This window comes from Erpetoichthys calabaricus, chromosome 4 (genome assembly GCF_900747795.2).
Source record: "Erpetoichthys calabaricus chromosome 4, fErpCal1.3, whole genome shotgun sequence".
Classification (NCBI taxonomy): Eukaryota; Metazoa; Chordata; class Cladistia; order Polypteriformes; family Polypteridae; genus Erpetoichthys; species Erpetoichthys calabaricus.
The window spans coordinates 110761255-110775328 of record NC_041397.2 but is presented as its reverse complement, the minus strand read 5'-3'; the positions used below and the strand labels follow the sequence as shown (position 1 = coordinate 110775328).

At 39.5% G+C, this 14074-nt stretch overlaps 2 protein-coding genes across 2 annotated transcripts in view; one reads left to right on the top strand and one right to left on the bottom strand.

Annotated features, from left to right (window-relative positions):
• LOC114650192 (kidney mitochondrial carrier protein 1) overlaps positions 1-14074 on the bottom strand; it is an 88943-nt gene that overhangs the window by 16957 nt on the left and 57912 nt on the right. The window lies entirely within an intron of this gene.
• On the top strand, positions 475-11203 carry LOC127527539 (EF-hand calcium-binding domain-containing protein 9-like). The gene is made up of 4 exons (XM_051926608.1): positions 475-478; positions 2155-2303; positions 6713-6889; positions 11012-11203. Exons 1-4 carry the CDS (start codon positions 475-477, stop codon positions 11201-11203), a joined length of 522 nt encoding a protein of 173 aa, XP_051782568.1.

Genomic DNA, 14074 nt, shown 5'->3' with positions numbered 1-14074 from the left:
CTGATCTTTCTGATCATAAAATAGGGTCATTATGATAGAAATTGATGAGAAGAATTCGTAATTAATTGCAGAATTACAGTATGTGAACGTTCCTCTAGAGTGCCTCTTTCTCTTGCACCATTTGTATCAAAAACTAATCAGCACATCATCATCTCATAACAGGTTTAAGTTTCGAGTTTAGTATTTTTCCATCCAGCCATTTTAGCTCTAGACCCTCCTCAAGAAACTGTGACACACAGACACACACCCATTATCAAGATATCAATGTTTTCAGTATCAGGGGTCCATAAAAAGTTGATATCCATCAAAAATCAGAGATCGAAATTTTTGACGAATCTAAAGCTTTCGCTCTTCCCCCATAGACAATGAGTTACAGTGGGGGAGGGCGCAAAGCAAAACTTCAACTATGGGCTGCTGTTATCAACAGAAAACATTTAATGAGTACACACGGACACAGAATGGGATACAAGCGTTATGGGTATGTGGTTAAGATATGTGACAGTGTCCAAATGAAGCCATCAGTTTTGCTTTGTGTGGATACAGACCTGCTTCTATTTCACACGCAGCAATTCGGATTGTGTAGAATTGCAAATAATCTGAAATTATCTTCCAGTGATCTACGAGATCTGTAATTTCATCAAAGAAAACAATCAGACTATTTTGAAACATATGCCCACTGTGTAAGTGGTGACAAATTCAGTTGCGCTCAGTCCCTCCATTACCTTTCCTATTTGAAGAGCCAGAGTTACTGTCCTTGAAAGCACTGGCTCTGTCTTCACTCCTTCTTTATAACTTTAATAAACTCACCAATTTTCATGGTTCTAAAATAATTTCAGTGCTTTCCATTTACCTGTCATATTACAGTTTTATTTACATGCCAGTGAAGCACTTATTACTTCCCAGTTCTCCGTAAGTCCCAGTGGTTGAAACCAATGGGGTGTTGCAGATTCCCTCCAAGTCCTTGGCTGTTTACAGACCTACTGTAATGAACCTTAACTCTACTCTGGGTCACCACTTACAGTTTTCAAGTTGGGCCATGATTAAAGCATATTCCGCTGTTAAAGCCCAGTGCTTGACATTCCTACTAATCCAGTGGTATTTAATGGTAATCTAGTATTTAGCCCATATAGCTTTATAAAGAAAGAAGATAGAAGTTTCCAGGTAATTATAGTGCCAGAGAGATGCGACATGTTGCATATTGATTAACACATCCACGTAAGAATTTCAGCATACTCTGTAAGTGTGACAACAATAACCTTATAAACATGTTGCTCCTCTCCTGCTTTAATGGTGTTTGATTCATAAGTAACAGTTTTGTACAAAGTGCTCATTAATCAGGCTAACTAGCTGGTAGTACTCACAGTTCTGGAGTGTTTGTTTAAGCTGCTCATTCCTAGTTGGCAGCACTATGCCACAGTGGAGCTTAGCAACTAAGCATTTCACTACTTCTTGTACCGTGTGTGGAATTTGTAAATGACAAACTAAATTTGACGTGGCTTGACATAATGCTACTGCCTGTTAGGTTCAGACTCCTGAGTTCAAATGCCAGCCTTTGAAGAGGTGGCATATTCTACTTTGCCTTTGTGGGTGTGTGTGTTTGGGTCCCTTGACTTGTTTAATCTAATCTATTACTCATAAAAAATGAATAGATTTTGTATTGTACCTTATCACTGCTCTCAATTAATAAATAATTAACACAATTGTCATTTTTAATCTCCGCTTGCTTAACTTAACATTCCCTAATACTTGTTATACTGTGCTAAATGAATGAATTATATTCCATTTCAGATATTTTTAAGCTGCCTATTTTAAACATATCCATATGAGTGAGTATGCATGTGTGTGTGTGTGTGTGTGTGTGCGCCTTACCATGGCTTCCTACTTTATCCCGATGCTGCCAGCATTGGTTCAGGCTCTCTGACACTGAACTGGATTAAATGGGATCAAAAATGAACAGATAACACCTAATGCTTCCCATACCTGCTGTCCTATTGTCCTTTGTATTTGATTACAGAAGACAGCTTCTCCTAAACTGGTCAGTTATTGAACCATGGAAACATGAAGCAGTTACCTTTATAGGCCTTTTCTTTATAGATGCACATATGCTGCTATATAAAGATCCTTTACGTTGAGCTCCTTTGTTTTCTATTTCAGATGTTCAGTTTTATCACTTCCTTCACCATTTTACCAATTTAAACAACTGGAGGATTATGTGGCTTTTTGACATGTTGGATGGCAATGCCAAAGGAGAGGTAGATTTTGAGGCGGTGTATGTGCTCCTCTGCATTCTCCTTGCTAGACAGGTATGTAGGTAATTCTGTCCCTCTATGTACAGTCCATTAGCATGCTCACCTACTGTTCTGCTCTATTAACTTGCAAAAACATTACTCTATTGTTAATATTTATTGACAAAACCCAGAGATTATGATGAATGGGTGCAAAGTGGTACTGTAATTACCACTGCCAACCTCACAACACTTGTTCTGCTGCTACATGGAATGCACATCACATTTTGATCCTTCCTTTTGTCTACAGCCTTTGTGAAAATTTAATTATAGCACTATGAGTTCATGGGTGTCCACTTGTCATGAACATTGATGGAGGTTTGTGCAAAAAAAAAATATGCTATAACATCATCAGCATAATAAAAAGCTATGGTCTGTGTGTGTCCAGTCCCTCAGAGCAATCTGATTGGTCAGTTTGGCTTTGATGACACAATCGAACGAGAATAAGGAGAATTGAGGAGAAAAAGAGTAGGAGGCACGCTGAGAGTTGCCTTCAAAGATATGAAGTATAAAAGCAGACAGAATGCAAGCAAGACTCGGAAGCAGGCTGTATGGGAATGATATTGAGAGGTTCAGACACACAAGGCTACCAAGAAAAGGCAAATGAAGGTGCACACAGGGCAAGAAATAGCAAATATGTTTAAATTTACTCCATTTCTTATCTTCAACTGACAGGTAATGTGGCAGGTAAATAATAATCCAACAATCACAAGAACAACTTGAGGACTGGTGTAGTATAGTAACACGGCAAGAAAACTGCAGCTCTAGGCTTTTACTGCATCACTAGCAGCTGATTTAACTGCAAGAAAGAGTATTTCTCAAGCGAGCTTATATTAGGAGATTCTTTAAAACTCCACAAATGTTGTTCTTTGCTGTTCACCACCATCTCACATTCTCTCCTGCATAATAATAAATAAGGCCTCCTCTCACTGGAAAACTCTTGTGACATTGTGCTTTGACTAGAAGGTGATATTGCCTTCTTCTCATACATGGATTAGGATACAGTGAAAGGAAATTAGGGGTAAATGTTTAAAGATAATTGTTATACTGTATTTTGATTTAATTGAATTTTGTGATTATATCAGGCTATTTATTTTAAATTTAATTTAAAACATTAATTTATATGTTTATAGGGCTGCAGGGAAAGATTAAATATGTTTTCTTTATCCCTGTAATCTTCCTGTTAGGCTGGTGGGTTAAACAAACTTGTTTATGCTGCCGTTAAATAATAATTTTATTTTTTCACTCATGCTACAAAGATTCAATCTTAGAGAAATGTGAACTGTAAAAAGGAATGAAAGCCTGACAACACATTCCCATTGCTACATGCTTTCTGAAATGAGGCTGTGTTGCCAAGTGGCTCCTCTCTCACGTCCACAGGTTTCCTCATGCAAATCCGGCAGCAATGATCCCACTCAAAGCAGCTTTGAACACTTGCTATCATGAGCTAACAAATTTACATACAGATGTCCTGCACTGTAAATAATTTGAAGTCTCCTTGTAGGTGCTCTTCATGATTCTTGATTACGTAGCATCTGTCTGATAAATTCATTTTAATAATTTTGCCAATTCAGGACAGATATTGGTACAGACTCATATCAGATTTGAATCACTTACAATATTAATTTGAACAGTCAAATTAAAAAATTGCATATGAGCCAAAAATCAGATGTGAGTTGCTTTTAACTGCAGTCTGAATGTAGTTTTAGTAACCTGGACCAACGTATCGACTCAAATGCGACAGTATGGCTTGCTCAATTCATTTTTACAAATGCAGCTTTTTATTAGCATTGCTCCAAGATTGGACTTTAGGAATGGAGGTGTTAATGAAGTATACTGGCACCCCATCTAGGATGGACTACTCGATGCAGTGTGATGTTAAAGGTCCATGGCAGCCCGAGTTTTTAAAAAATACAGTGATACCTTGGAATCCAAACTTAATCCGTTCCAGAACCCTGTTTGAATTCCAAATCGTTCGAGTTCCAAGACAATTTTTCCCTTTTAAAATAATAGAAACTGGATTAATCCGTTCCTGGGTCCTACAAACTCGAATTTTCAAAATGAATTTAACAGTAAATACACTGGATTTTAAGGTAAAATATTAACAAATAATAATTTAATAAAAATGTAAATCAATAAAATTAAAAATATAAAAACCTGTTTTTCATTAATCCAAACTAAGAGGAGTTTTTCCATCTCTTCCATACTTTTTGATCTCCTAGAAGTCAGTGTCATAACCCCTTTCGCCACATCAGCTGCTTTGATAGCTTCTTTATTTTTCAGAATCGTACAGTTGATTTAGGCATCCTGAATATAGTAGCGAGATCAGCCACACGTGTACCGCTTTCATGCTTAGTGTTAAGATCTTTTTTAACTTCAATTATAGCTCTAACAGCTTTCCTCTTACAATTATTTTCCTCTCTTATTATTATATAAAAAAATAACACAAAACAGGCACAAAAGAATAAAATTAGCAGCAAATATAGCAGCAAAAATCACACATGAAGCTTTCACTACAGCTTCCGACAACAAAGTGAATGACAAAGCGTATGGGTGGCCCGAGCGTTGGGGAAACGTACGCACAAACACACACAAACAACATGCTGGGTGTTTGGATTCCAAAGCAGCGTTCGGATTCCAGGGCAAAATTTGCTCTGATTTTTCATTTGGATTCCAAGTTGTTCGAGTTCTCAGGCATTCGGATTTCGGGGGCAATACTGTAGTCTGATCAAGTTCCGTGGGTGTGTGCGCAGTTGTGGAGTTGGGTGGCTGTGGAGTGTGCACCATGGACAGCGAGCTCATTACTTAATTAGACCGCTAGTTCCACAGTGGCACTCCATGGCTTGCTGGTAATTAGAATGCTGCACGCACAAAGGTATAAGGGGAGACCCTGAGTAGTGAGGGGAAAAGAAAACAGACACAAACAAAGGAGAAGGAGGTAAATAGTGAACGGAGGTGTTTGACAGCACCGCATGGCTGATTTGTTTACTGGGAGCAGTGTGGAGGACTGGAGGAGCTTCAGGTGGTGACTGTGTTCATAAGCTTGCAAAAGGGCAAGGAAGCCCAAGGGAGCAATCAGAAGGAAGGGGTTCCAATGTGGCAGCATCCAGACAAGGGCATGGTGTCCAAGAAGGAGTGGCAGATTGGAAGGGTGGGTCAGTGGGTCCTGATGAGGACCAGGAAAGTGCAGGAAAAAAAGTGCTGATTTTACCTTCCCATGTTGGATTTAAACTGTTTGGATAATTTATTGTGATTTTACCCTCCACTAAATAGCACTGGGTTTAATCATGGAGTACTTATTGACTTTATTTATTATGAAGATCTGCTCAACACTATTGTTTGGAACCCTATTTATTGTTTCGAGAATAACAGCACAAATGCACTTTGCACCTACTTCTTGGATGTTTGTGTCCTTATTTGCCTGGCTCATCCTGGTCATGTTATTGAAGATATTGGGTTCAATGGCTCTGAGGCTAGGGATCTGCACTGGCAATTGGAAGGTTGCCGGTTCGAATCCCATCAATGCCAAAAGGGACTCTGCTCTGTTGGGCCCTTGAGCAAGGCTCTTAACCTGCAATTGCTGAGCACTTTGAGTAGTGAGAAAAGCGCTATATAAATGCAAAGAATTATTATTATTAAAGGCATTTTGGCAGTATGAGCCAACCTGGACTGTCCCTCCCAGTTACTAGTTTATGTTAAGTGAATAAATTTGACAATGACTGAATGAGGAGCTTGTCCCAATCAGTACTTACAAGTAATTAGTGCCACTATTAAGACTCATTGATTAAAAGTGTTACCCCCTGCTTGCTTTGCTAAACCAAACCCCACCCCCCCACACCTCAACCCGGGCCAAACATCCCCCCCCCCCCCCCCCCGGGGCGAGCTGCGCACCAGCCACTTCACATCTCTGCTGCTCGCATTGTGAAGTGGGGGCTGAACACACGCTAAGGAGATGCGGTTGGATCAGCTGCTGTCTTGCTGCTGCTGAGCTGCGTGTTGTGCTTGTTGCGCTGTGTGTCGATCATTTAAAAGCCTGTGCAGCAGCTGTCCTTTTGTCTCACTGTGTTAAAGTGTCTCCGAGAAAATCACGTCTCATCTCCTTCCAAGCCTTCCAAGATTTTTTTTACGATATATATATATATATAAATATACATCCATCCATTTTCCAACCCGCTGAATCCGAACACAGGGTCACGGGGGTCTGCTGGAGCCAATCCCAGCCAACACAGGGCACAAGGCAGGAAACAATCCAGGGCAGGGTGCCAACCCACCGAAGTATATATATATATATATATATTAGTGTCTGAAAAGTACACGTTCATGCCATGTATGTGCTACTGTATGTATGTATGTATGTGCTACTGTAGATAGGTGGAACAAGAAAACTCACACTTGCTTTTTGCCACTTTTCTTCCCTCCATGTTCAGAACAACAAAGTGGAGCAAATTCTGACTCGCCATACAATGTTGCTGTTTCAGCTCATCGATTTGGATGGACAGCGCTGCATCACTGTTGACAAGTTCCTGGATGCGAGATTCCTTTTTGGTCTTAATAAAACCGAAGCAAAAAAGATGTTTAATTATTTTGATTTGCTGGAGAATAAGGTAAGACCTGTGAGTTCTAGTTAGAATGTGTTGCTTGCATACACCCTACCTGTTGGCATAAATTTTCTTTGGTTTCCTTTGAAATCCCAAATAAACATGCAAGTTATTAACTGGTGACTCCAAGTTGGCCTGGATGTGAATGAGCAAGAAGACTTAGCTCCACAAATGGCCCTGGTTCGATGCCGGATAATGCACAGGGCAAAAATTGTTCTGCTTACTGTGTTGTCTCAAAGTCATAATTCTGACAAAATAACAATAATAGTAAAAATGAATCACAACAGTAATAGTTTGTATTAAAATAATTTTCACAGCAATCCACAGTTAGGAAACCCACTATACAAGTCCATGGAAATGAAGGCAGCAGAAAGCTGCACTGGTCACAGTGCTCTAGCTGTTTTCTTCTCCAGATGCTGTCAGAGTGTGCCGAACACTGATGGATGGCCAGTTATGGAGGGCCGAAATTCAAAAGCTCCGGGGTTGAGCAGGTCAGCAGCTGTGATAGTTTAGAAGTGATAGTGTCTCAAATACTAGGGTGTGGTAACATATTTTGTAACTTTAAGATAACTTTGTTTTTGGTACAACAAACCATTCTGTGTCTTATTAGAGGCTTGCTGTAAAAAATTTAAAGCACCTCAATATCTAAGCATACAAAAACATTATCTACGTTTCTCCTGGCAGAGACCAAGGAGTATCACAGACTGATATAGCACAATAAAGAACACACAAAGTTGGAATACATAATAGAAGGAATAACCAAGCAATGTAAAACAGTAATAATAGTAATAATAATAAAATATATTTGGTACATGAAAGGAGAGTATTTCATAAGCAAATTGTAAAAGTGCAATACGTGTCAAACACACAGACCTCAGTGATACATTCAATATTATCTGAGCTGAACTTCACGGCTGCCTACAGTGCATAAATAGGATGGAGTGATGGAGTCGTGTCTCATCTCTGAAGCGTTAGATCCTTGAACTCATTAGTGGGCTTAGCAAACACCACTAAATCAAAAACCGTGTTCAGTAAGTGAATGCATCAAAGAACAGTAAGCAATGATCCACATTTTATGGGGTGAAGGTGTTAAAAGGGCCAAAATCCACAGAAGACTTTCTGTTGCCTTATTTTAATTTCTTATTTTGTCTGTTATTTTTCTTTTCTTCATTATGTAAAGGACTTTGAACTACTTTTTGTATGAAAATGTGCTATATAAATAAATGTTGTTGTTGTTGTTGTTGTACAATACAGAGGCAAGTGTTGAGCACAAAGAAGGAGCGGGACACCCGTCCACGTCCACCACCTACAGCTCATAAAAAGTGATCACTGCTTACTGTTCTTCTTTTTGCAAATGAAGGGAGGAGAAGGCATGTTTACTCCTAGAAAATGCCAAAAGAAACTGATTTAAGATCGAAACTTTATCATTGTGAGCACAGACACGCCGTGTGTACATGTGCATGGGGAAAAACTGGACAGCCAACCCAAAAAAAGTGAATAATTATTGACTTACCTTTGCGGTGAATTCTAATGGTGTTGTTCAGTGCAGGTGACTTTCATGTGGTCAGGGCAGTGGCACAGTGTTGCCGTTTCTTCCTCACAGCGCCAGGGTCTCATTCCTAATCAGGTCAACGTCTGCATGGAGTTTACACCTTTTCACCTAAGTGTTGGTGGATTGATTGGTGTGAGTGAGTGTGACACAGATGGACTGGTGTACCATCAGGTTGCTACTGACCCCTGAATGCTGGCACACAAGGCTCTGACTCAGCAAGTGAGAGTATGTTAAAAATGTAAAGCAGACTAGAGGGAGATTTCAAATGCAATGCATACTTTTAAAGTAAAAAAATCTAAAAAAAACTACTTTATGACCCTGGCTATAGGAAATAAGGGTCACCAGGTCCCTGCAAGACAGAAAGAATGTGACAGACATATATTTCACATTTAAAAACACCCAAAAAGCCTTGTTTATCACAACTAAATTCTTTACAGTTAGCACTAGGTATTGGGTTTAGGCTTTTACTTTGGGTTACAATTCAGATGTGCAAAATGAACAGTGGAGCCAAAACCCATAGAGTGTGACACATGAGCTTTTTAAAGAGGTGCACTCATGTCACAGATTTATGCTGTTTAGGGCATACATTATATTTAAATATCATTTAAGACTCTACATCTGTCCACAACCAATCACAAGTCAGATACACATACCTATACTGTACCTCTGTTCTCTCAGTCACTTCTTCTTTGTGTTTCGGCTGCTCACAGCGGATCATCTTCTCCCATATCTTTCTGTCCTCTGCATCTTGCTCTCTTACACCCATCACCTGCATGTCCTCTCTTACCACATCCATAAACCTTCTCTTAGGCCTTCCTCTCTTTCCTCTTCCCAGGCAGCTCTATCCTTAGCATCCTTCTCCCAACATACCCAGCATCTCTCCTCTGCACATGTCCAAACCAACGCAATCTCGCCTCTCTGACTTTGTCTCCCAACCGTCCAACTTGAGCTGACCCTCTAATGTCCTCATTTCTAATCTTATCCATCCTCGTCACACCCAATGCAAATCTTAGCATCTTTAACTCTGCCACCTCCAGCTGTCTCCTGCTTTCTGGTCAGTGCCACCGTCTCCAACCCATATAACATAGCTGGTCTCACTACCGTCCTGTAGACCTTCCCTTTCACTCTTGCTGATATCTGTCTGTCACAAATGACTCCTGACACTCTTCTCCACCCATTCCACCCTGCCTGCACTCTCTTTTTCACCTCTCTTCCACAATCCCCATTACTCTGTACTGTTGATCCCAAGTATCTGTTCTCTCAGTCACTAAAATTGAAATTGTTTCTATTAACAATGACAGTCATGCCCTGGCCACTTTAAAACCTGAAGTGTGATCTTAATAAGGTAAAAAAAAATCTTAAATTAGCTTAACCTGCCCTAATTTGAGCTATTCATAAAATGTAATGATTTACTTCATGAGGTAGAAGTACTGTACATAATAAACAAGAATAGTTGTGTCAGATTAAATGTTTAAATATTCTCAAATGCAAAAAGCAATTTTTCATTTTTCACCCCCCTGTGAATTTCCCATTGGGATTAATAAAGTATCTATCTATCTATTTATCTATCTATCTATCTATCTATCTATCTATCTATCTATCTATCTATCTATCTATCTAAGTCCATAGAGGGCCAGATCCCCAGTGAAGGGTCCAAAATCAAAAATAACATCAAATTTGTAATCGTTGACCTTGAAATAGTCTAAAACGATACCCCACATGCTTTTGTTTATATTTTATCATTTTTATCCTTTCGAAAGTGTCTCTTACAACAACACTAGGACCATCAGTGAAGAATAAATATCAAAAAAAATGATCATATTCATGATCAGCAACCTCAAAGTAACATAAAATTGCACTCCACATGCCTATACTATTTGTAGTTTTGTGAACAGAAGTGACTTTGACCCCTTGTATCCCTTTAGGGGCAGGACTCCTTGGGCAGGTTGGTGTGCCGTGGACAGCTCCAAGTCCTTCTGATCATTTTTGCTGAAGTCACTCATTTGTTTACTCTTTGTCATAAGGATGTAATTTCCTGGAATAACTATGATCCAAAAATGGCCTAAAATTGGGGTGTAGAAGGCCACAAATAGAGGGAAAGACTCAACAAACTGGAGGTCTTGAATAACGACATTAAGACAACACTGGGTGAAAAAAAAAACAAAGTTCCAAAGCGTTTTCTAAGTAATTCTTATGAGCACAACAAGTGTTAACAATTTTGCATAATTTGAACGCACATTTGCGGAGATTTCTTGTGATCCATACATCACTCCATAGGCAAAAGTTAGGCACAGGCGTATTGGACTCACACCAGGCACATAAAAGACCCCATTATGAAGGATTTTACAATTGAACACTTATCACCCAAATCACGAATTAAAAAAAAAAACTTCTTCTTAAAATTGTACATTTTTAAACCCACTTGGTGTCATGGAGGACCAGAAGAATGGGGTGCAATATTGGGCCAGGCACAAATCTACTGTAGAATTACTTAATTTTAACATGTTTAATGGGATGGAATATTCCCATATAGAATATCGAAAGTATTGTAATAATTTTTCTTTTTTGCATTCTAGAAATGGAACTACAAAGAGTTTAGGCTGTTTGCTGTATTGTATGACAATGAAAAATGGAAGATCGAAAGGGGAGCTTTAAAGCGCACAGCCAAAAAAAAGAAAGCCACATATGTGAAGCGTGCATTTGAGTGGATGCTGGATGCTACATCGAGAGCCATCAAATATATGACAGACCCCATGAAAGACGATTAACTCCCTGGTAATACTTCTATTCTTCTGAATGGAGGTCACAGTTGATACCACACATCCCAGTTTAAGCACCTTACCTTTTAGCCTTTTCTTTTACAACAAACTGCTAACTTGGGAGTTCAATATATACAATGCCAAATATCTAACTGCAGTTACGCATACATGAACTACTTTGACCTAATATTCTTCAGGTTTGTCAGAAACTTGACTTGTTTTTGGCAGTGGAGTCGGAGATGATAGTACAGTGTAATCAAAAATCTCCATCTATCTATTGTTTTGCCTGCTCATCCAGTTCTGGTTCACAGGCAGCTGGTGTCTGTCCCAACAACAATGGACACAAGGTAGGAATAAACACTGCCCATGCTGCTAGTCTGTCACTTGGCACACTCCTCCTCACTCTCACACACTAATCAGACCAAGTTACCAAGTCAGAGACACAGATAAACCTATCATGCAATGCCACTGGGCTATGAGCGGACCACTTGATTTGGACATATGAACTGTGCAAAGGTAGATGGAGAAACAGTTCAAGTACTCTGGCTTTCCTCCCACAACCCTGAAAAAGCACTTGTTATGTTATAGTACTTCAACACTGTTTGGGTCAGAATTATAAGAGTATGAGAATGGGGTGAAATTGAATTGTTTTCAATACAGAATGAAGATGGTAATAAAGAAATATTCTTCTGTTTATATTGTGAGCTTTATAGCTGTGTAGTATCCAATAATATGATAACAGGAAAAGAAAATATTCTAATTCTACTACACAATATGCATACTATGATAAGTCATGTGCTATAAAAGACTGAAACTATTAAGGTGTTTGTTTATTATGGCGATTAAATTCCAATAAATGAAGATAAGAAAGTAACATTGATTTAGACGCGAGAGAGCCATCATTTTCTAACTTACTTATCCAATCTAAGGTCTTGGGGATCTGGCGTCTAACCTAGTAGGCAAAGTGGGCAAGGCAGGAATAATCTGTAGACATACAGTAGTGCCAGTCCGTCGCAGGACACATTCACACCGAGACCATTTAGTGTCGCCATTTAACCAGTCCAGTTTTCTTAATATTAAATTTTATGCAAGGCTTAATTGTGCAGGATATTATCCAGCTTGATTTTTTCCAGGCCTCTTAACAAACCAATCATCAGGGTTCTTGTGGTATGGATTATGTGTGCTGTCCACATTGGCCTTTAAACAAGGATATTTTTAGGAATCTGTTGATGTTGGAAGTTGAGTACTTTTGAGTCAGTATTCAGACCAAATGATCTGGATTAAAATATGAATGAAATGCTAGTTTTATTTGTAGATGACTCAAAACTAATTGTATTGGCAGATGTGTTACAATCGGGCGGCACGGTGGCGTAGTGGTAGCGCTGCTGCCTCGCAGTTAGGAGACCCAGGTTCGCTTCCCGGGTCCACCCTGCGTGGAGTTTGCATGTTCTCCCCGTGTCTGCGTGGGTTTCCTCCGGGCGCTCCGGTTTCCTCCCACAGTCCAAAGACATGCAGATTAGGTGGATTGGCGATTCTAAATTGGCCCTAGTGTGTGCTTGGTGTGTGGGTGTGTTTGTGTGTGTCCTGTGGTGGGTTGGCACCCTGCCCAGGATTGGTTCCCTGCCTTGTGCCCTGTGTTGGCTGGGATTGGCTCCAGCAGACCCCCGTGACCCTGTGTTCGGATTCAGCGGGTTGGAAAATGGATGGATGGATGGATGGATATGTTACAATCAGTAAAGATAGGCAAAAATTCATATATGGGCAGGTCTAAGTTTAATGTAAATAAATATAAGGCATTCAATAAAATTGCACAATAGAGTGCTCTAGGGCTGAAAAGTATGCATTATGAGAGAGATGTTAGTGGAGTCATCATTGTCCACATCATGATATGGTAAAATAGATATTAAATTTAAAATGCTGGTCTATGAACAAAGCACACTATGTGGAGTACAAGAGAGGTCACCTTAATTTATACAATAAATCTGTAAATTCTCATGTTGAATATACATGGAGTTTAGGTCTCCAAATAAGTACTACAATAGCATTAAGAAAAAGAACAAAGAACTAGACATATCCCGGTACTGCAGGGCTTGATCTACGTCAGGTGCCAGGTCTAGAAGGAGCAGATGGACACACACACAAGGTAAGTTCACACAATTACAAGTAGGGTCACTAGAGGTGGCAATCTCTCCTAATTTGAATACGTCAGAAATAGTGAATGTGAGGGTATTGATGTGACATTGAGAAACTGGCAGATGCCAAAAAAGCATTGCCAGACCAATAGGGTTTTTATGTAGGAACCTTATGATGTATTGTGCAAGGCAACCAGAGAAAATGTTGAGTCACAGCTGGCCTTCCTAGTGGTGACAGTGTCATAGTGCCACATGGGTACACAGCACAAGGATTTCAGATAACTTAGCATTCACTCTGAACTTCTAATCAGCCTGCTTTTGCCTTGTTTTGAGATCTATGTTTGACAGAGCGATGCTCTGTTTTCACTTCACAAAAAATTCATGAAACTAATAACTAGTATCTAGTAGAAAATACTAACTAGTATCACTTGCAGCAATATTTGCACAAGTAGAAAGGCATTTAGTTCATGACTGGAACATTTACATTCGATATTTACACAAGTCAGCCTGTTGTTTAGTATTTAAATTGACATATCTAGTGAAAAAAAAATCACTGGACTCCTTTCCTCTGTGTTGATAGTTTGAGCCACCAAACACATTCTGATAGGGCGATTTAAAAAGAAAAAACAAAACAAAACAGGAATGGGTGGTTGCTAGGCAACAGTGGAAGGGTGTGGCTTCCTGTATGGTGAGATTTTCCATGTGCATAATGGTGTGTTTTGTTGCATCTTTGTGTGGAAAATAATGC